This window comes from Callionymus lyra, chromosome 3 (genome assembly GCF_982586985.1).
Source record: "Callionymus lyra chromosome 3, fCalLyr1.hap1.1, whole genome shotgun sequence".
In the NCBI taxonomy this organism is placed as follows: domain Eukaryota; kingdom Metazoa; phylum Chordata; class Actinopteri; order Syngnathiformes; family Callionymidae; genus Callionymus; species Callionymus lyra.
The window spans coordinates 29390183-29413687 of NC_141820.1; the positions used below are offsets into that span (position 1 = coordinate 29390183).

Genomic DNA, 23505 nt, shown 5'->3' on the forward strand with positions numbered 1-23505 from the left:
GTCAACTCTGAGAAAACACATGTCAAACTCAGGCCCTCATTTACTGACGTCCACAAAAGATTTAAATAGATAAAGTTATGTGAAATCAATAGTGATGTGGTACTAGAATACCTTCAATATATGTTGGTATCAACAAATGATGTTTTCTGACATATAAAGATCTTAACTGTCTTGTCAAGTGAATCTTCAGTTCAGGGGGGAAACATCTTTGTACAGTTTAATAATTCTATATTCTGTGAAATGTCTGTTATAATAAGTGCCTGATTGCAATATTTTCAATAGAGTTTTTCTTTCCTTCAACATCAGTTTTACTCTTATTGGAATTATCTGCATATTTGTGGACTTCCATTATCTCTGTTAATTCTGTCAAATTAAGACTTGTTTTGTTTTTCTGAACAATTACTCATGTTGATGTTTCAATACAAGATGGACGTCACAGACGAGCAGTATGGAGGTATTTGGTGTGTTTTTTTTGCATAAAGACGAAGACACCAACACACATTACTCTGAAAATGATCTCAACTGTTGGTTGACAGAAATAAAATAAGATAATTTTGAATGTAGGGTAAACTGACTCTTTAACAGGAACTTCCTAACATTTGTGTGATGAATACATATCCAATGATTTGAAGATGAATACATGTACAGTTGCTTGAAGTTATTGACCGCACCCTTTAATTCAGACATGACAGACGTTTTTTTTCAGACCACAAGTGTTATTATTTATCACGTCCAACATTCCAGAAGAGAGTCGTACAATCACTCAACATCATCATCATCATCATCATCATCATCATCATCATCATCATCAGGTCGTAACAATGGGACCTGGAACACATTCAGCTTGAACAATCATGTTTATTGAAGTCTGGAGATTCTTACATTCTTGGAGGACTAAACATTAGTCAAAGAAATGATTAAGATCATGGAAAAGCGTCACAAAACTCATCAACAATGCGACTTCTGTCATTGTACGACGAGGGATGGTGGGAGGAGGAGAACAGGCGGTCATGCTGAGACAACTATACACAAGAGACTGCAGAACCTCAGCCCTTCAACGTGTCCGCCAAAGTGCCGGCGACAAGTTTGAATTATTATTTTCACATACGAGGCCAAAGTTCTCCTTACAGGAGAGAATACATCCAAGATGAGAACAAATACACAAGGAATGGAAATGTGACCCGGCAACAGAACCTGGTTCTAGTCGGTGTCTGGTCATTGTCTTCGTGTGCAAATGCTTTTTAAAGTGACATGGAATCACCGGCGGGGTCGTCGTGTTCCGGGCAGCAGCTTCATCTGTGGACCTCGTCACCACTGTGCGCAGGATTCTCTTGCGTCTGAGACGATCCTCCAGAAGTGCTGCTGCCTGTGGGCACCTGGCCCTCGTGGCCCTCCGAATTTTCCAGCATCTCCTGAATCAAAGGCGGCATGCAGCCTGGAATTTCCATCTTCAGAGAGATGACTCTTTCCACTCCTGCAGGACAGAACCGAGAAGTCTTTAAAGCACTATTCACGTTTTCATAACCCTGCCACAGCTACTTCTGTTGCACCTCATTCAAATACTCTGATCAGGAAATATTACACAACAAATACAGTCAATGAATGATTCCTCGCTATTGTTCAGAGCAAAAGTAACTTTGAAAAAAACGACATGTTCTTGAGTGTTCCCTGGTCCAGACTAAAGAGAAGTTCTTCCATAAAGCCGGACAACTGTTGCATTGTGTTGCTACTTTGACTGTACAGTAAACCAGTTGTGAATTGTGGGTTTCTTATAGCGTTAGCAAAGTAATGTGATAATCCCAAAATAAATTATTTCTTCTTTGGACTTATGTTATTTGTCTTTTTATGGTGATAATAAATAACTATTAGCACAAAATGATTTAGCTGCTGTCAATGGTAAAAATGAAAAAAAAGAACACTATTTTGGGAAAAGCAAAACACCAAACCTCTATATAGGTCCAGCCAGCTGTAATCACACCCCCTTTGTTTATACAAAGAGTCCCTTGAAGGTGGAGACTTCAGGGTTTGATGACACTGCGTGATAAACCTCAAGTTTTTGAGGTTATGATAAACAAGATTTAATCTCCAGAAAAAACAGGAGTGTTTTCAGTGGGTGGGGCTTAATTACATTTTCTAATGTAAATATTTCAATGAAAAGAGAGTTTTGTACAAACAGACACTGATGAGTACAATAGAGGTCCAAGATATATTTAAGACAAACTTGAATCAACACATTAATTGACCTTTTACTTAATTTAGCAAGTTTTAAAATGATAGGAGCTGGTGACAACAGCTCAGAAGAAAGATCTGACACTGGTGATAAAAGAGGAATATAATCAGGTTTGAGGCTAACCATCTGAGCATTATTTTCTGTATGAGTGAGATCCCAGGTTCAGCAGTAAAAATACAGTGAATTAAACGAAATGTTCAGGTCAGGCCTCTGCGGACAATTATCTGTTCACGTGGATCAACTGTCAGCTTCCCATCGCTCTCCTTCACCTTTAGCACTGATACTCCGCAGGTCTGTGATCTTCATCAGAGTCTTGGGGAACATCTGGGGTTTGCTGGGCCGACGTTTCCTCACATAGATCTTCAGAGCCTCCAGCAGGGGCTCCTGCAACTGGTCCACTCTGGACGGCTCTTTCAGGTCTTGACGGTCTGTGGAACACACGTTTAGAACGACGGAATAAAGAGGACTGCTTTAATTCCACCTGTCAAAGGGACTCAAAGAGAGGCCGACGATGCCGCTCACCTCCAGAGATCAGACAGATGGCACTCAGGAGACCCGTCTCAGTGGCGTCCATCTCGATAGGGAGCAGCTGGTTGGCAAAAGTGAACACCAAGTCCGTCAACGGTCCAAATCCAGCGTTGTGCATCTGTGTGCGGTTGAGAGTCAGGCCGTCTGAAAAGGTCATGGTGTCTTGGTCCGGAGTGTACCTGGTACATATGCGCAGGATCTGGGCCGGAGAAGAGACAAGAGAGGAGAAATAAAGATGTATAGAATAATTGAATCTTGGACACTTTGAAATTCAAACAAAAATACATAAAACATCAAAGAGACTTTCGAACAAATGTGCACCAACAGCAGACATAGTAGGCAGTGACCTTGCAGACGATTGAAATGATGAAAGTGAATCTTTGTTTTGGCACTTTTTAAACTGTAACTTATATCATTTTATTCCATCCTGGGAGGTTTGTTTGACAGGCAATGATACAGTCCAGAGAGGACACTTGAGTCTTCTATCTGTTTGAACAAAAACAACCACACAGAATAAAATTCTAATACAATATTTGACTAAAAGGTTCTTGTGTCTCAGCGTTTCTAAGCGTTTCACTATCAGCGGCCGCTCCCTACATGTGGAAAAAAGAATTAAAAAGATTCAGTACATGGACTTCTTTTGACTTCCATATCACAAATGTCCTATTATTTGAATATTAAACTGTGTGTTCCCTATTTTATTTGTTACTTAGGCCAGAGGTCCTCAACCTTTTTTGTACCAAGGACCGTATACATGTCAGGAACATATTCACGGACTGAGGTTCAGATAGAAAAATTAAAAATACAAAAGCATGACCTGCAAAAAAAACTACAATTAAGTGCATGAAAAAAAAACATCTCACCATAACGCTGAATCAGCAAGAGCTCTGGAGATATTTGGTTGTATGCACACACTTATGTTAAATTAATTTTCTTTTTCCCTACTAATAGATTATTTTTATTTTTTATTTTTGCGGCACAGTAACAAATGCCTCACGGACCAGTACTTGTCCCAGAACCAGGAGTTGGTGCCCGGTGACATATGCTGTTAACAACAATTAACAACGTGAGTTTATATTTTGAAGAATACTCATGTATTATCAGAAATGTTTCATTATTTTTGTTCACGATACTATTTCAACATGCCAGATGTTTACGCCAAGAACATTGTAACTAGTCTGGTAGAAATGTTGGAATAAACTTCTCAGCTGTTCAGGTGATAATTAAGTGCCGGGTGTGTGTGTGTCATGAGTGTGTATGTTTGTGTGTTGACACATGTGTGTGTGCAGCTAATGAAGGGACGGCTGCTGTCTCAGCCTCGGGCAGCCTTTGAAGCCACTTGAGCGGGTTGTCTCTGACAGTGACTGGCAGACGTGTCTGCAACATGAAACGGAATAAAACATGGTCCTCGCAGCGGCTCGGACTGACCGTCCTGGCCCGCGCCGACACACACACACACACACACACACACACACACACACACACACACACACACACACACACACACACACACACACACACACACACTCTGGTGTCTGATGTAGCTGTTAACACACACCTCTTTCAGTTCTTCTTTACAATATATTTGCCCTTCACAACACAAATGTGTCGGAGCGAGAACGTTGATGGCTGCCAAGCGCAGCAATGTCACCGGAGCGTTCAACTTTTCACCTTCCTGTTGCACGAACTTTATTTTTGCTCTAAAAAGTGACGTTTTATTATTGAAATAAAAAATGTCCTTTTTGTTCTGTACTGTGTCTTTGGAGAATTTAATTTATTTTAATTTCATTTTATTTAATACTACCGAACTCCAAATGGTAACCTGTAAACCTCTGAGTTGAAGATATGAAGGGGAAAAGGTTATGATTATAAAGAGAGATGATTCGTCCATCATCGCTCTATATCCAGATAAAGAAGGGGAGCACCCTGCACTCTTCTGCCCTCTTTCTTCTGGGAAGAGGCTGCAGAGCATCCAAGCAGGACCACCAGAAGGGTGATGAGTGGTTCTACACTGTGTTCAAATTATGTATTTCATTATAATATAACTGTCGATCCTAGTAAATAAAATGGACAAAAACAAAAAATCCTGGATTTTTTTTATTTTTTATCCCTATAGTTACCAGTGTCTTTCTACCTTAGTCTGGTGCTTGTGCTCACATGGTTACTGGGCACAGACGCTAAAGTACTCTGACATGTATGCTGGTATTTTGCCATTTCGTGGTTCACCTTCTATAATCTCTCTTTTTCAGACATTTTATTAGCATGCAGTGCTGCTTATTTCAATATATTCAAATTCAACGTGTATGATTCAATGTCCAGATCCGTGAACACTGTGTTTGGTATCGGGTCAGTCCACAAAACAATTCCTTCAGTACCCAAGAACCAGGAAGATGAGAACCACTACCAGGTAAATGAACCTCAGTAACAGTTCAGTAAAAACAACATTACAGACGAGGGACGCAGCTAGATCAGAGGAGCTGATATACATGGTGAGTAATTGTAAAGAATTTCATGTTGTTAAAATGATGTTGTTGTTTCAAGAGTGTATCAACTGTGTAGGAATGTGGAAAATGTTAATAACAGGAAAGGTTTATAAAGAATTCAAGGAGGGATTATAAGATCCTGAAATGTACTTATATAGAATAGTGAAAACATGTGTGAGGAACCACTGTATAGTGGTTTCTGCTTATCTAGAACTCAAATCTATCCAATCACACATCGAGACCAGTGGGATGTGTGCCTGTTCAACTATCAGGAGAAAAATATGGGTTGAATGTATTGACAAGGGCACTAGACATACAAGTATTTGGAGTTGGGATAGAATTGACAACCACTGATTGACAAGGCTTTTCTACCATCTCAGTTATGCTTCCTGAGTCTCTGGCTCGGCCGAGGCATTGTTTCGTACGCTGGGTGTGAACGGCCATCAAGGATTATAGCGTGACTGTCCATCTGAAGAGGTTAACTGCCCCATTGTGGCCTCCTCGAAAGTGCACCTCAGGGGTGTGAGCAGCAGAGATGCTTGGCAGCCTCCTGGTAGTCCACCTCCTACTGGGATGTCTACTTGACGTGTCCTCTGTGTCCCCGTCTCCATGTAATGCTTGGGATGGCGGCCAGACAACCTCATTCCTCTAGCAACTATCCATCGGCCAAGGTTCCCCTGGGGTGACTGGAGGGAACTCATTTGTCAGACCTTCACCATTTTTGAACTTAAGAACCCTCCATACACTGAGAAGTATTTTACCGACCTAACAAATTATGCAGATGTTTAGACATTTTCAATCTTCTAGAAAGACCTACCAGGATGTCCAGGCAAGCTGCCTTCAGGAGAGTGATCTGGTCAGCCATGGTCAGTCCAGTGAAACCAGGCACTTGTTTGGCAAATTCCACAATCTTGATGATGCACTTCGTGGCCAGCTCACTGAACTTGTCCCAGAGACCCAGATCCAACCTGATGCGGTGGTCCGAGCTCGAGTTCTACAACCAAAAGAAAAATCGATTACATTTTGACATCTGTGCAAATGCAGAAACAATCACACAGTCACAGAATTTTAAGTCTTCATCTCACAACAGTATTTGGGTGATATTCTACATTTTTACTTTCATTTATATTTTGAGATAATGAGCAACAACTGCTTTGAAGGTGTGTTATGCATGCTGGGTGTTCATTTATGGCGTGGTACCAGCAGCAGGAGGAAGAAAGGCCAAAGCTTCCATCCCACCAGAAACAACCTTCAGCACCTCTTCTAGTTCAATAAGCCAAAGTCTCCCCAAATGTGTTCTCAGTCTGCCCCCGAGCAGCTTGCTATGTCTAGGGTCCCTACACTGGTCGGTCTTAATGTAGAGGGGAGTAGACGTACTCAGCATCTCTCCTAGATGACTGAGTTGCTTACAATATATTTGAGGATATTCCAGAGATAGAAAAGTAACTTTGGTATATGGTTCCCGAGATCATGTTTCCTCGGGTTACTCCCCAAACCCTCAGGAGTATAGGTGAGGCAGGAACATGGATAATCCAGAGGTTTGCTTTCTGGCTCTACTTAATCAATCGTCCATAATCATAATCATCCGCTTATCATGATAATCTCAAACCTTTTGCAATGATAAACTTAAATGAGGTCCAAGAATAAGAGGAGGGTTAAACATTTACACTCAAACCAGTGTTCTAGTAGATTTAGTCCTCATGACGCTGGCACATTTTTAAGACCTTTGTGCTGGAAATGTTATCCACCCCAATATCGTGTGGTTATAACAGTCTGTCTATCGCATAAAACAACAAATTTATTGCCATTTATCGCCCTCTCATGATGTTCCCTTGACCTGATGTCCTCCCCAGGGGGATTGATGACCCTCCCAACACAACGTCCCCACTGCTGTGACACTACCCTGGCCAGTACCAGCAAGAACACTTTCCCTAAAGGTGAGTGGTCACTTATAAGTGCCGGCCAGACGGTGGATCAAGTCGGCACACAACTACAAAGGAATCGGTCGCATTCAGTCACCAGCAACAAAACTCATGACCACTCTTTCTCCCTCCTCTTTGGGGTTTCAGTCTATTTGAAAATAGATCGGGACACTATAAACAGTTTTGCTTGGGATCAAATAGACCTTGACGTCCCAGCTGGAACACTAGCTACCCTTCGGCTCACCTCTTCTCCATGCATCAGTGGCCCGCCATTCAGCCAAGACTGTCATGCTCTAAAGAAGCTGGCACCTCCATGTTTGAGGCGTTAATTGATTTTAAGCAGCAGTTGACAAACAAGCAGGTAATTATATAACGTTTTGGCCACTTTTTCAGAGTTCATTAGTTTAAGTTCTCAAAACAGACTACATTTTGACCCAATACCTAAAGCTGCATAAATGAGGTTTAGTCAGACGTTCACAAGTGAAATGCAAATGACTTGTGAGCAACAAATTAAGTGAAACTTTTGAATACATTTTGATCTATAACAAATTAAATATGACATAGATCTCTGAAGCAAATGAAGGAGATGAGAAAATATTTTATATCAAACAGCAAATGATATAACTAGGTGGTCGAGGAAATCCGACAATTTGTTGAAAAGGCCAAAGTAAATGTTTAATTAGTGATGATTTGGTAAGTCCCAGGTTGTAAAGTAGTAAGTAAGTAAGTAAGTAATATTTATTTATATAGCGCTTTTCGAGACCAGGGTCACAAAGCGCTTAAACAATCAAAACAATACTCAAAAAAAAAAGTACATACTTTAAAGATCAAGATAATACTGAGAACAACACAGGAGTTCGAGAAATTCAAGGAAAAGCCTGAACAAATAGAAACGTCTTAAGATGTTTCTTAAAGGAGTCAGTAGATCCATCAAGTGCAAAGAGAGAGAAGATCGTTCCAAAGCTTAGGAGCAACAGCCTGAAAAGATTTCTCTCCTCTGGTCCTGAGCCGTGTGCGTGGAACCATAAGTAGATTCTGATCCACAGACCTCAGAGCCCGAGCTGGGGTGTAAGGCTGGATCAGATCAGTGATGTAAGGTTTGAACTGAGACATCAAGTTTGACCCGTGATTATTGTATGTTTTATGAAGGGGCCGTATACTGTTAGTTGGAGGGATCCAGATCTTGAAGAATATTTCAACTCCTATTTCTTTCCAACTGGCTACAACAGGAACTTCAAGCATCTAATGACATCACAGCTGCTGGAGAACCTGGTCAATTCTAGGTTGTGCTGAGAAGCTTATTTATCCTGAAGTCATGGGAAAGCAATGAAGGACTTTTTAAGGCCGATCGAGTCTAAAAAAGACTAGACGGTAAAGACAGAGGAGCATTAGTTGCAGATGCTACAGACCAAGCAGGTTCAAGCACAAATATATGGATCGACTACAATAACAAATTATTAGCCTGAACTTTTGAGCAGATCCATTATTAAAAAGGTTCTGTTACTAGACATCAAACATTGAGGTTTCCCTATGATCCCATAAATGAATGTATTACATAAATCCCGGTGAAATATGATATGAATATAGTGTAGCCTTTTTCTTTTTCCAAGTAGGTCAGATGAATCGCTTAAAACAAGGAGTGACACTAAATTAAAAATGATGTGTATTACAACTGCTACTGTGCCACTTTGAGTACACAACCCTCGCCACCTGGACTCGATTAGTCACAACAGAATGACTGATCTGAGGCAAGTGTTTGAGTTTTTATTTTATATCGCTCTCTCTTCTTGTTGGATTTTCCCTCTCTTGATACAGAGAGACACATCACAAAAAATGCCATGACTTGCACATTGCAGAAGTTCTTATTTTTCAGCATGTTTTCTTCCACAGATTTCGTCTACTAAGAAACTCATTAAAGCTGCGACAAAGTAATATGAGAATGTGTCGTAACCCCTGCTAACATATAGTGGCGTGACAGTTTGTTGCAATTCTAGCGCCTCTGCATTGACTTTACATGTAAACCGGTTGATTTGTCATGTTTAGGTTTGATGTTAGAAAAGGGGAAAGTGAAACAAATGAGCTCAGCTTGACAATTCCAGTCATCTGAGGCAGAGAGAACTGGTCAAATGAGGGTCGGGGTGGGTTTTGGTGGCAATGGTAAGTTGTTAACATTCATTGTCTGAGGCTGATTCCAGTTGTGGGGGCTGCAACCTATCCCAGCTACTTCGGGCAAGAGGATGAGGACATCCTGAAAAGGTCGCCCTACAGTCACAGGGCACACAGAAACACACTATACAAACTTACAAACATACAAACAAGAAATGTATGTAGCACTTACGATCAACCCATATTGAAAACAACTCTTTGTTTATTTTAAAAGAACTTAAAACCAACAAGATCGACAGTAAAGTTAAATGAGATAAAACCATAAATGATGATTAAGATCATGAAATAAATACTGACCACAATGATCATTACTTTGGTCAACTGGGTGCTTGGAGTCTTGACCACGAGTGGAAGGAAAGGAAATACGACTAACAGATGGATCGCTAAAGCGAGTCCTGAGGTCTCAGTATTTGTCTGCAATAATCAAGAAAGAGCTGATTCATAGGACCAGGCTCGTGATTTGGAGCTTCACTTTCATCTTTGGTCACAAACTTTAGGAAGCGAACACAAAAACAAGGTTGTGGAAACAAGCAGCCAATAATGGGTTTTCATTTACACTTAAGGTGGGACTTCTCTTCTCAGTTGCGATTTTGTTGTACAATGATTACAGAAGATCGTTTCAAAGTTTAGGACAGCCTGGAACGATTTCTCTCCTCTGGTCCTGAACCGTGTTCAGGAACAATCAGTAGATTCTGATCCACAGACCTCAGAGCCCGAGCTGGGGTGTAAGGCTGGATCAGATCAGTGATGTAAGGAGGAGTCTGACCATGAATAGCTCTGAAAGTAAGAACCAGAATTTTAAAGTTGATCCTGAAAGAAACTGGAAGCCAGTGAAGAGTTTTAAGGATCGGAGAAATATGAGTTCTTCTACTAGAGCTGGTCATAATTATCTCTGCAGAGTTTTGTATTAACTGCAGGCGAGACAGCTCCTTCTTGTTTAGACACAAAAATAAACTGTTACAATAGTCCAAACGAGAAGAAACAAATGCATGGATTATAAGCTCCAGATCGTGTTGTGAAAACATTTTTCTGAGTTCCTGAGAGAATGTCTTCGTCAAATACAACACTCAGTAGACTCAGTTTGACAGGCCTAAATCACCAAAGTACTGACTTAACCCTGGAATTCTATCATCTGGAAACATTGTCTTAAAGATGAAGGCATGCAAGCTCTTCTTCAGGTGCTAGAGTGATCTTTCTCTTTTACGATCAATGTATCTTATTTACTTTTTGTGGATATTTTTCAATATTTAAAACTTAAGATAACGCAAGATAAAATAAATATTTAGTCCTCCTCTCCAAGATGTAGTAAGTCCCTCATCATGACCATGTTTTGAAGTTGTTATATTTTAAAGTTCACCCCCATCTGAAATCTCGGCAAACGAGAGGTTACAAGAGCGGAGTCCATTATGATGTTACAAGGGTCTTTACTCCTCCTCCAGCCAGCTGTAATCCCATGATGACATGCTGTGACAAACCTTAATCACAGCGGAGTCGGCATGATCAATTTAAGAGACACTTAAATCAACATCAGTTGCGCTTTAAAAAAGAAAAATAGATCTGTGATATACTGAAGGCATGGAGTCCTACACATCGGCGTGAGTCCCCAAAATAACATTGTTCAGGCAGCACAGAAGTACCAACTGTGTTATCTCTCGCACTGTGTTCCTTCATAAGTAGAAAGAGTTGAAATTTTGTTAACATTTCTAAAAACTCTAAATGGTTGTCAAATCATCTATATTTTCTAGTCTAAATCTGTTTCATATGACTATTAATTCTATTTTATTCAGCTAATAAAGAAGTGAACAGACATGTTTGGGCTTGAGATAGACTTACCGTGGTGTATTTGCCCAGCTGACACAGGGAAGGGAACGTTTCTTGCTGGGCTTTTCGGATCTTTTCAATGATGGCCTCTAGCTCAGCCGTGAGCTCAAATTGGTCCACGAGTTCAGGGTCGGAGCTTTTCTTCTTCCTTCGGTTGCGGTCATTTCGAACAGCTGAGGCCGTAGAAAGATGTAGGATTAGAATCATGTGCCAGGATTAAGATTTAAAACTGGTCAACCCATTTTTAGTAGCAGTACATTTCAATTGGGTTTTCTGTCTAGAAAAATGTTTGAAAAAATGGACCTACATTCTTTGGACATTCCCACGGCGAAACACTTCTGTAGACGACAGTGTTGACACCGGTTCCTGGTGATTTTGTCGATGATGCAGTTCTTATCTCGATGGCATGTGTACACCATGTTCTTCTGGATGCTTCGGCGGAAAAAACCCTGTGTGGACGGAAAGAACTGTTTAAGGAAATACGGTTTCAATTCTACAGCTGAGCCGCTGGTAACTGAAGGTGACCTTGAATTCACTGTGGGACCATCACTGCTCGATTGAAACGCAGGAAAAAGGAAAAAGGTTTTATACCTTAATATGGTTTTTAAATAGAAACAGAGATTAATTATTGTCTCGGTTTCCAGAAAAACATGTCAGGGTCAAGATTGTGGAAGAAGCATTTTCTCTATCAGTGGTCCAACATAGACGTGAGCACCAGGTTAAGATCTCACAGCGATGGTGGAGAAAACCCAGAGAAAGCCGTCACAGCCAGACACTAACTGAGAAGTCAGCTGAACGGAGCAACACGGACGCAGTGCCAGCCATCTGATATCTGGCACTGCGTGATAATCCGGCCTAAGGAGGACTAATAATCTAATGAGCTGATGATGAAGATTTTAAAATTCACATCAAGCTCAGTGGGAGAATTTCTCTTCCCCTGCAGGAAGTTTGTCTGAGGCAGGGAAGCTGAGAGCAGCAGGGGTTCGGGGAGAAACTGGGCTCTTTTGTCCGACATGAGCTTTCTGAAATTCTTTTTTCAAAAGGTTATGGTTTCCCGCTTGTCAAACCAGTTCCATCAAACTAATTCCACTGTGTCAACGCTTTAGGACTCGACAAGTAAAGGAGAGAGGGGGGCTCCCGGCCTCAGGCCTTTGTCATCTTCATGGGTTCATGACATACTAAGTTATTCCAGGCGTTTGCTTTACATATAGGTGCAGAGTTTTGCTCTCCAACATGGGATGCATCTCGACAGCGAGAGGCGTCTTTCATGGGGGGGGGGGCCTCACCTTTTCTTCAACACGACCATACAGTTTACACTCAACGTACCACCTTGAGAGGAGAAGATGCTCATATATCCCCTCATCTGGTTTATCCACACCTGGAGCAGCTAGTGATGAAGAGACACGTTTTTAACCAACATAGTTGTTCATTCTAACCTAAGAGACTGTGTGATCCACAGCTGGTGGCTGTAATGAAGCACTTTCTGCTTCCGTGTCCTTAGTGACGGTCCAGAAAACAAGCTGTTAGACAAGCATCCACCCGCGGTGCAACAGGTCTATACGATTTAAAACCACCTATTAGTAACTTATTAGGATTTTCTGAATACTGCTCAAATTTGTTGGGGATTGTTGACTTTTTTGACAAAATTTAAAGGTGTACTGCAGTAGTCAGTGGGAGCAGGAAGACCACCCAGGCTCAGTGGTTCCACACCCGCCCAAAGAAATCACCTCGACGTTGCTGTCATTAAAACAGAATAATAAAAAGGGCAAGGAGGAAACATTTGCTATTGTAAAATGCATAATAATTGCAAGTTTAAATGAATCATCTCCGATCACTTCTGAGAGTCATTTTAAGAATTGTTAAAATGTTGTGAAGTTGAAAATCCAGTTTAATCTGAACTGTAAAACACCGTTTTAAATTCAATTTTAAATTTCCTCAACAGATATTAAAATAACAGCCGTATAATCAAAATAAACCCACTGTATAATTGTAAACTCATTCTTATTACTTCTCTCCCGCCCCGGTGACGCTCATGCCGTCTGCAGCTCATTGTTCTTCTTTACACACCGACCAGCGATCGACGTCAACCTCGGGTTCGGATTTACTGGTCACTAATTCAGCAGCGTCTTCCTGAATATGCAGGTTCATTAAAAAATGTATTCAGTCTACAATTCCCAGTCAAATGTAACAAGTTATTGTGTATTATTTAGAATTCAGGGAATACGTCAAATTAAAATAAAATGGTTACTCATCACCTCTCAAAACAAGTGCAGTTTGTACATAAAATGTTACGATATGGCTTCAAACATTTTCTTTCTCCCACTGTGTGATCAATACGTTTCTATTATCAGTTATATAACTTAAAAATAACCTGAGTAGTTTATTCAAGTGTTTTATGAGAACACTTGGTTTATTCTAGGACCGAGGTATAATACATTTGATAGAATAAATGTTATATATTTAAGAATATTGACGTTTAAAACCAAAAGTGTAAGTGCATTAATACGAAGACTAACACGTATTGTTTAATAATCAAACCTATCCTAAAAATACTTTAATTACAACCACACAATACTAATACAAAGTAAAGAGTTTAATCAAAGTGCAGAATAATGTATTTATATACTGTACATCATGTAGTATTCCACCAGTACAATCCTTTTATATAAGAGTGTACTTTAGATATACATCAACAAAATAAAATGTGGAAAATGTATACGAAAATCTAGAGCATCAGTAAACTAAACATTTACCATTTGGTCTCTAGAATTTTTTATGTAGTTAACATAGAGAGTACAGTACATATATAGTCGAAATTCTATTTGTTGTATTTATATTCAAGAAACTTGTTACAATGAAACTTAAGTAAAGTAATTGTTTTTTACCTACTCCTGAATAATAAATTAGTAAAAAAAAATGTAATATAGTTCTTGATGTTTTTATGCAATGATGTGTAGTATTGGAAATTAAATGAATTTTAAGAGCTTTTTTTGTCGTCTATGATGTACGTTTCTAGCGCCATCTAATCAATCTTATTGTTTTTGTATGTGTTAAGGATGATGAAACTAAAACTTTATGATGAAAAATGTCTGACTGCATCTTCTAAACTAGTCTTGTAATGGTCATAAATAATGGTTATGGAATACTTAGCCCAGACTCAGCAGGTGAGGACACATTTAGATCGGTTGGTAAACAACAGAGTGAAGATTAGTTTAGTTTTCCTTCACTTTCTATTCACGCCGGTGACTCACTCAATATTTTAATAGACATTTGATCTGATTTGTAGAGGACTATTTCATTAATGCTGATAACAGATGCATGATATTCTCCGTGTTTAAATGCTCGTTAAATTGAACGCAAGCAAAACTCAAAAGTAATTCCCCAGGATATTTGAATTGTATTCAGCAGTTAAATTGACTAGAGAAGAAGAGAAAGACAGAGTCAGTCGTGTTCGTTGGAACGTTTCTTAACTGCTTTGTCCGCTCGGTGCGCCAAAGAAAACCGAAGACATTTCTCAGTACCTGCAGAATGACGGTTTTGTATCCACATGTTTGGAATTGAACACCACAGGATTCAAACCCTGGAGGGGAACCACTTAATCGCCTAGGAACCCCAGCTGAAGGGGGCCCCGAGAAATGACGCGGCACCGTTCCATATCAGTGTCAAAACAATAGGCCTGCTTTAAACAGAGCAACAGAAAACCCCTCGTGGGGCCTCTTGATAGCACTTGGCTGTCCATGCACTAATATCAAAGGAAGCCAAAACATTGAGCTCTCGCGACCTTCAAATGAAGGCACATGTTTAGGTGTATATGCAGGGGTGGGCACCGGGCCAATATTTAAAGTTCTGCATCAATTACCAGCGTCGTACACAAACAAAATGAACTGCCAAGTTAGTGCACCAGGGCTGTCAAACTCAATTGTACATGAGGCTCAAATCTTTAAGGCAGTCTAGGTCGGCGCCACGAAAGGTACAAATTTAAATGGGATTAACAGAAAGTATGATATGATATTTCATCCAGTCTATAACCCAGTCTATCCTTTTTATCTATGTTCTCCATCACTCTCATCAAACGTCAAATCAATGATCTATGAGTCACAAACACTAAGCATCTTTATACGGCATGATCCGTGCACTAACTTTGTTTTTTGTTTTATATTCTGTTTATTCGTTGATTATTTAAGTTTGTTGATTATTTATTTCATTTTGTTGGTTATTTATTTTATTTTTATTTTTTTCTTAATTAATGTCCTTTAAACCGTATTCATGTTTTGTATCGTGGGTCAGAAGGGACCACAATTTCATTTATGCTGTATGTCTTAATACATGCATATTTGACAATAAAAAGTAATTGCCCGATCTGGCCCTAATGCCGTGAGTTAAACACATGTACCGTAGAATTTTTTATTTTTTTTAATTCTTGTGCCTGTCAAAGGATGGATCACATTTTATCATCAAATGTTGTTTTTTCGTTCTAGTTGAATTTTCAGATCTTTCCAGCACAAGCCAACGATTGTCTCCGCAATACTTGTGTTGATAATCCTGTGTGTAAAATGTAAACCTATATATATTTGTTTGTAAACCATTTTTGGATCTGATTGTAAGCCAGGTTTAAGTTCACCACAGCGCTTCCATAATTCGTCTGGTTAACTCAAAATCTCCTAAACCTCACCATTCACAGCTGTTACTGTAGTTCATGCTGTCAACACCTTTAAACCTAAAGAATTTAAATCACATTTCAAGGAGATATAACTGTTTAAGTCTGTGTCTTTGTTTTATTCCATTTTAATAACCCACTATTAGAAGCTGAGGCAGAGGCTGTTGTTTTAACTGGATTCATTCATAGGTTTTAAATATGTTTCAATCATTTTATTCTATTTTATTCAACAGTTGTATTTTTATAACTCATGAAATCTAACTTGTTTTTCTCATATTAGTGAACTGCCTCATTTAGAAACGAATGATGTTTGTTTTTAATACAAATGATTATTACTATTATTATTATTGTTATTTGCCTGCATGAGTGGAGCTGCTCAGCACTTACATGCTCAAGTAAACAAAAATACTCTGAATTAAAGGGAACCAGCACAAGGTGAGGGATTCGTACCTTGCAGCCTTCACAAGCACTGACACCATAGTGGTATCCAGAAGACTTGTCTTGGCAAACGAAGCAGGGCTTGTAAACTCGGGGTGGGGGCGGAGGGCTGACTGGGCTGGGCACCAGCTCCTCAGAACTGCTGCTGTGCGTTTCTCTGGCTGTAACAAAGAAAACACAGGTATGAAGGTGAACCGCTTCCTGATTCGCTCCTAAAAACCTCACTTTATACGTGAATATACACTTTTTATGACAGATCGTTTACTATATGAATGTGTTTAATTGTTAAATTACAGCTTTCTTAATATTCTCGTAGGTGGTTGTTAAGTCCAGGACTTTTGTCTGCATAAAATAACTACATAGTCTGGGTAAAGGGAATTTTAGGATGACATTAAAGGGCAAATATTTTGGTTGTATAAATATACATGACTGGGAACCCAAGAGTGTATTGTGTGAGTGTAACAACGGGCAGACAGGATGATTTTTAAAGTCCACAAACACACACAAGAATCAAATGTAAAATAAAATGACCAGAACAGGGATTTATATATATGACTTGTTACAGTCAACACACATCAACAAGTGATATATATATATATATAGTAAGTATAAACTCTCACTATAAGTATAAACTAACTATAATCAGAGGAGAAAAGACAAGATAAAAAAAAGCACACGAATAAATACCATAAAGTATAAATCAAACTCAATGGGGGAAAAAGGGAGAAGCCTTTACCTAAACAAGAATACATTTACCATACATTAAATTACCTACTAATTGTGCACACTGCAATCATTATATCATCTCATGTAATCTTATCTTTAGTATTTTATTTTTAATAAATGTACCTAATGACAGACTGCTTTCCTCTTCCCCCTCCTCCCATCACACCTTTTTCATTGTGATCATCGCGGACGTCGGAGACACACATCACGGCAGGACACACAAATTAAGAGACTACATACAAAAAAAACTGTTTTTTGTGCGTTAGTTTTAACCTTAAATGCATGCAAAAATATTGCACAAAAGAAACTCAAGGTCATTTGATCCCACTGTAGCTAAAGCTAAAAATAAACATGTTCTCTTCATTATACTGAGTTTTTAATAATGTTGTTTTTTTTCCAAAAATTTCTGCATGATTTTAAATAAAGAACAGATTTATCTTTTCTTCAGTTTCTCCTCATGAAATGAAAAAAAAGTTTTTATGAAATAAATAAAGCATAAACAGTTTATAGCAGTAGCATCTCGATTCCAGTATTTTATCTACAGACATTGTTGATTATCAAGTTAATACAATATTTTTTTATTGACTTTTAAATATTATCCATTGCCAGGACATCTCCTCAGCAAGAAATAACACAAACAAGAAACCAGTGGCCTGTGAAATGGCACTTGATTCATCTTAAACAAAAACAAGACTATTGTATTTCTCTCAAGCTGTAGAATGCTTGCAGTGGTAGAAGCTAACTTGCTGTGCAATGATAACGAAATACATTAAAATGCAAATTCTAATCCTTCTCTATCATAGACATGATCATTCAGGAGTGATGCAACGCACTTGCAAGACTATGGATTCATGTATCAGATGAATTTGGTTTGTCATTTTATGTCAGTGACTAACCGAGCAACTGCATTGAAGGCGTTGATATTTCTGAGACGGAAGTACAGAATTCACGTACATTGTTGTCTTGTTGCAAAAATATAATCTGTCTGATTTTTAAATTATATAAATTCGTTTTTTGTTAAAGAGATTTACAGAATTCCAATTTAAATGATTACAGGCATGTTACATTTCCCATTAGAATGACTGCAACTAGCACAGTTAGCCACCAGCTAAGCTAATAAGTACGATGTTCCGTTTAAAATGCCTTCACTTTACAAAGAAAATATGATTTTAACAGCCTTAAATCGCATTATGTGTTAATGTTAACAGACTAAATCTTACTACAAAAGAGAGCATACAACTCATGTTAAATAAGGGCAGGGGGGGGCTGCATTTGACCTTGGCTCCTGCAAGTATTTGAGTATTTTATTAGTATTATATTATTATGAGTATTTGCTATCTGGGATGTCATTTAAAGAAGCTGTGTCTTTGTAATAACCATAAGAGATTAGCATTACAGGATCAAATGTAAAATTAGAGGAGAGTCGTATATGTTTTTTTTTTTATGACACTTCTGGTAACTCCTGAAATGGATGTGACATGAAAGTCACAGGTCAGAAAAATGACCCTCATTCAACAAGTACAAAACTGTAACGCGCTGTCACGTGTATTAAAATGAGAGACGTCAAGTTTAGTGTTTACAAGCTTCCCTCTCTAAATATATATTATACAATTTGAGTAGCTTCAACCTTTAAATGGTTGTGCTGGGGATCTGGTGCGACTCTCACTTTACGCATCTGAACACGAGTTGATGTCAAACAAGAAGTAATCTTACTAAACTAAACACATATTAACTCCAAAAAACAAACGTTTAATCGCATGAATCAGGATTCAAGAGCTGAAATATAGTTTGTTCACTCTCTTTATCTTCGCTCATAAGGCAACAAGAGGGTTTTCTTCCCCCAAACTGTTGATTGTTTGATCGTCTGCATTTGTTCAGCAGCTACATTATCATCTGTAGTGAAAAGTGTCACTTTAGCATCTCACGGAAAGGTTTGCTTCACGGAGGAGCAGCGTTTGAACTCCTCGTGCTGCCAGGCAGGAAGTCTGGATGCGGAGGAGACGTTTAATCTTATATACCGTTCATTCGTTATCATTCAAACGGAACCATTATTGATCACAACTCACAGCATTACATAATTCCTGTGATAACTTTCCATAATGATGATAGGTTGGAGCAGAACATTGAGAAGTGAGAAGTGTCATGGAGCAGATTGAAACTCTTCCAGATATCGAGCTCTATGAAACATGAACCTGCAGACTTTCAACAAGCATCATTTGTTTTATTTTTGATTGTTCTAGACTCACAACAACTCAAGGTACAGGGCAGCAAATAAATACATGTCAGACTCTTGTTCTACGTTCAATAGAAATAGTCTTATTTTTATTTTTTTGTCAACAAATTTTATTAATAATGCAACAGTTAGATTATTATTAACCTGGATATTTAGATGGACAACAATGTTGGTAATTTATCTTCTTTCTCTTTTCATTGTTATTATTGTTTAATTGTTGGATATAAACAGGAAAAAAGTGTATCCACCGTTTCAATTAGTAGCATCACTAGGCCTCTAATCTAGCATTATTTACACCATTAGTTTAAGATGTATTATTATAATTAATTATTATATAATTATTATTATCCAAGCTGTTTGATTAATGAAAGTTAATAACATATGTAATTTTTCAAAACTGTTTATCTATTTAAAGTAGATCTAAATCTTTAATCCTGACACTCAATATATTTTTTAAAAAAATTCACATGATCATTTTAATTCCACATTAAAAGTATGTAATTTTTTTATTTGGTGTTTGCCTTTCATGTTTGATAAATAAAATATCATATAACTTTTTTCAACTTGAGAAAAAATATATATATATTATTGTTAAAGCCTGGCAAGTGCATATTTGTTTTTTGCTAAGATAGTACCAGCTTCTGTGTGCTATCTTTACTTTACAAACAGACTGTTTTAAGTTGAAAGAAATTAATTATTCAAATGATTTATTAATTATCATTATTATTTAACAAATGTTATTATTGGAGGGAGATTTCTTTCCAATGGTTCCTGCCACAAACACACACACACACACACACACAATAGGTTTTAAATACATTTTTAAAAAAATCACACTTGTAGAGTTATTTTACATTTGTAAGAATAAATGCAATAGAGCTAAATACTATTTAGGTTGAAATACTTTAAAAATATAAAATGAAAAGCCTCAAAGGAAAGTGTGTATTTGTACAGTTTATACAGATTCTAAAATTCTAAGCACAAACCTAAACCTTTCTTTTCTCATTGCAACTTATAAATCAGTACATTATTTACTTAGCAAACTGTACAATTATTTTAATCCATAATAATTGCAGTCTGAAACAGGTCGATAATACCAATCATAATTTAATTACTATTTTACTTAACTGTTGTGGCTATACTTTTTTAATGTTTTTAGAACTGAAAAACTCAGTATGGATCATTTACATTAAACATGCGAGACAAAAAAAAAGATATTTCTAATATTTCTCATTTGATTATATATGTGTTACATATAAAAAATAAAATACATTTAAAAAAAATGGACCATATAAATAATTGATATTGCCTTCAGGGTGTCCTCGTGTAATAATTACTTGATATTATTAAAAATAATAATATTAGTCTTGACTGAACTGTACTACTTTGTTTAAAATTAAATTGTCTTTAATTCCTTTGTTTTTGTCAACTCAATTAATTTGTTTTTATTTGGATTATAAATATGCTGAATTAAAAAAATCGTTTTTAAGATCTAGGAATGCGTTATTTTGTATCCAAATATACGTTTTAACTTTATGTGATGCAGCAGTTTGCTGACGTATTATCCATCAGTCAGTTTACAAATAAAATACGGTATTTCCTCTTTTATTATTGAAAGTATTGCGCTGTTTGCATCCTAAAATAATAATTAATAACGTGTTATACATAATCATTTAAACACTCCATTCAAATAATGAGTAACAACCATTTAAACGCGTCTAAACAAGTCACAGGTTGACTCTGTTCATTTCTATAAATAGCGACCTGACTTGTGCAGCCGAGCCTGCCCCTTTAACAGCATGCGGGGTCACACATGCGGGTCAGCAGCTCGACTGGACAGAAGACCAGAGAAGATCCGAGAGAAGATGAGAGAAGATGAGAGAAGATGAGAGAAGACCAGAGAAGATGCACCTACAGTCTGCGCTGCGCCGGCGGTGCCACTGCCGCTGCGCCAGTCTGCTGATGCAGGCTTTGAGCGCCTGTTCCCGGAGCATGCACGACGGTCCGGACGAGTAGAAGTCCAGAATCTGCCCGGGACCCACTGCCAGCACGTCCATGCAGTCGAACATGATCTCAGAGACGAGGTCCGGCTCCTGGTCCAGGTTCTCCTCCTCCGGGCTTCATCGACACCAACAGTCCAGTCGAATCCGACCCGAACCCTGTTGGATCTTTACGTCCAGAGATGGAAGAATAAACGCACGGGAGGCTTAAAAGTTCTGTCCCTGCGCACGCGCACACACGCGCGAGCGCACGCGAGAGCGAAAGATTGAATTGCCTAATATATGCCGGTGAACTTTGAATGACCCTTCCCAGGCGGCCGACCTTCCCATGATCCCGGCCCGGGACCAGAACACTGGGCTCGGCGGCAGAACCTGCAGGAGAAACGATCCGGATCGGTTTACTCGCGCAGGAAAACTCTGCTGTCGTGAGAGGAGAGAAATATTTGGTGACGAGAATCTCACGCTGCAACTCTCACTTTCAGCAGGAGGAACCAGATCTGCGGCTCGTCCTTCATTCATTCTTCAAGTGTTTCTGACGCGAACTACTCCAGGATGACATGCTTTGGGAAATAAAAACTTCTTTGACTCTTTGCACTTTACGCATGAAAATGTATTGTTTTATGTTAGACATGAATAAAAACGAACAATAAATTAATAACAATATTAAAAATATGATCCCCATCATATATATATATATATATATATACATATATACCCATAAATATATATATATATATATATATATATATACTATGGCAATATAATGCCAATTGCCAATTGTGAAATATAATTATATATTTTTGAATATGTGTTTGTTTGGGGATCATTGTTTTATGAGCTTTAAGACCTTAATTTCCCTAATATGGGAAGAATAAAGGCATATCTTACTCTTGTTCCTTAAAAATAAAGTATAAAAATCAAAGGTAAATTAATAAAAACTATCCTAGCAGGATTTATTTCACTGCTGGTAGCCACCACTGTGTGTCAAAATCCGGAGCATCCGGTTAAAAAAAAACTCTCTAGATCATGAATATTATTTAATAAAATGTGATGTATTTAATTTTATTTAGGTAATTAAATATATGCCCTGTTTAACACAATGTTACTTATTTGACTTGTTGTATTCTCTCAATGTCAATACATTTAATTGATATTTATTTAATTCATTTTGTTTTCTACACTGTCATCACCACAAGACATCCCTGTGTTGTCAATAAACTGTCCAGTGATGTTCTCGTCTCAGCCTCTGGTGTGTTGACGTTGCAGTGAAGATGTAGCAGAGCTGTCACAAACGTTAGCCCCTCACCTGAAACAACCCTCTCCAGCTCTGAGCGTCAGTGAAGGTGTCAGTATGTGAGGCTTCCTGTCATTTTCCTCTGACGTGTGATGTCAGTGACGGTGATGTTTGGCCGGAGCAGCAGCAAAACGGAGCTGATTATCTTGATGGACGGCCTCCTTATCACCTTCTAATTACATGTGCAGGACTTCAGGGGAGATGCATTACCTGCTGAGCGTGCATGTGTGTGCGAGTCCGACGCTTCTGTTACACTAACCCAACAGTAGGGGGTCAGCTGGTGTCTGTCTGGGGGGTCCAGGGGTTCCAGTTTCAGGTTGAATGCAATATTCATGAGCTCTGTGGGGATCATTGTGCGATGCAGAGAGCGTGGCTGGCTTTCCCTGAACGTGGTCTTTATCCGAACGCACACTCGTATCAAACGCACTTTAGGTCGCTTCCAACCGCAGGAGAAGAAAAAGCTACCTTTTCACGAGGGACAAAAGATAGCTTCAGTTTAAATGTGCAAGTTTTCAGACGGATCCACACTTACGAAGCATAAGAAAAGTGTATTCATATTACAATAATGTATTATCAAATAAAATTGCAGAGTTTATTTCTCACACATTCATTTTAATTTTAGTTGCATTTCCACATTCTTTAAATCTTGAATAGTTCAGTTAACCGTAAGTGAGAAAATGATTGAGCCTTCATGTGTGTCTACTGGTCTGCATGGCTGTCTAAATAAAGGGAGTTGATTATAATCTCTAAAGGCTAGATCACTGATTGAAATGGTCTAAAATGTCTCACTAAAAACAATTTTTTAATTTCTAGTCAGTAGAGAAAGCTTTGCAAACCAGTTTTGGGTAGACTTGAACTTTGAATCTTTGTGTAAAGACTCAGACACAAATTGTGTTTATTTACATTTTTCATAGCTCGAATACAAAATTAAAATTTGAAGCATAAGGTCCAGCATTGTCTAATCTTATGATGTTATGTAATGATAGGTAAAGATGCCTTTCACCACA

The 23505-nt window shown here is 38.3% G+C and overlaps 1 protein-coding gene across 1 annotated transcript; it reads right to left on the reverse strand.

The window, feature by feature from the left end:
- Positions 1 to 652: 652 nt before the first annotated feature.
- LOC148084387 (retinoic acid receptor beta-like) lies at positions 653 to 21839 on the reverse strand. Its single transcript, XM_087787452.1, has 8 exons — positions 21120 to 21839; positions 16258 to 16406; positions 11458 to 11599; positions 11163 to 11323; positions 6059 to 6235; positions 2753 to 2957; positions 2500 to 2658; positions 653 to 1474 (listed from the first exon to the last, which is right to left on the reverse strand). Exons 1-8 carry the CDS (start codon positions 21271 to 21273, stop codon positions 1293 to 1295), a joined length of 1329 nt encoding a protein of 442 aa, XP_087643578.1. The 5' UTR covers positions 21274 to 21839; the 3' UTR covers positions 653 to 1292.
- Positions 21840 to 23505: the final 1666 nt, after the last annotated feature.

Bases quoted from the DNA above. Each gene is read 5' to 3' on its own strand.
- LOC148084387 (XM_087787452.1), bottom strand. From the start codon at position 21,273: ATGTTCGACTGCATGGACGTGCTGGCAGTGGGTCCCGGGCAGATTCTG. The intron at 2,958-6,058 runs GTAGGTCTTTCT...TCTCCGGCCCAG, and splicing joins CAGCTTGCCTGGACATCCTG to ATCCTGCGCATATGTACCAG. The intron at 2,659-2,752 runs GTGAGCGGCATC...TGTGTTCCACAG, and splicing joins CATCTGTCTGATCTCTGGAG to ACCGTCAAGACCTGAAAGAG.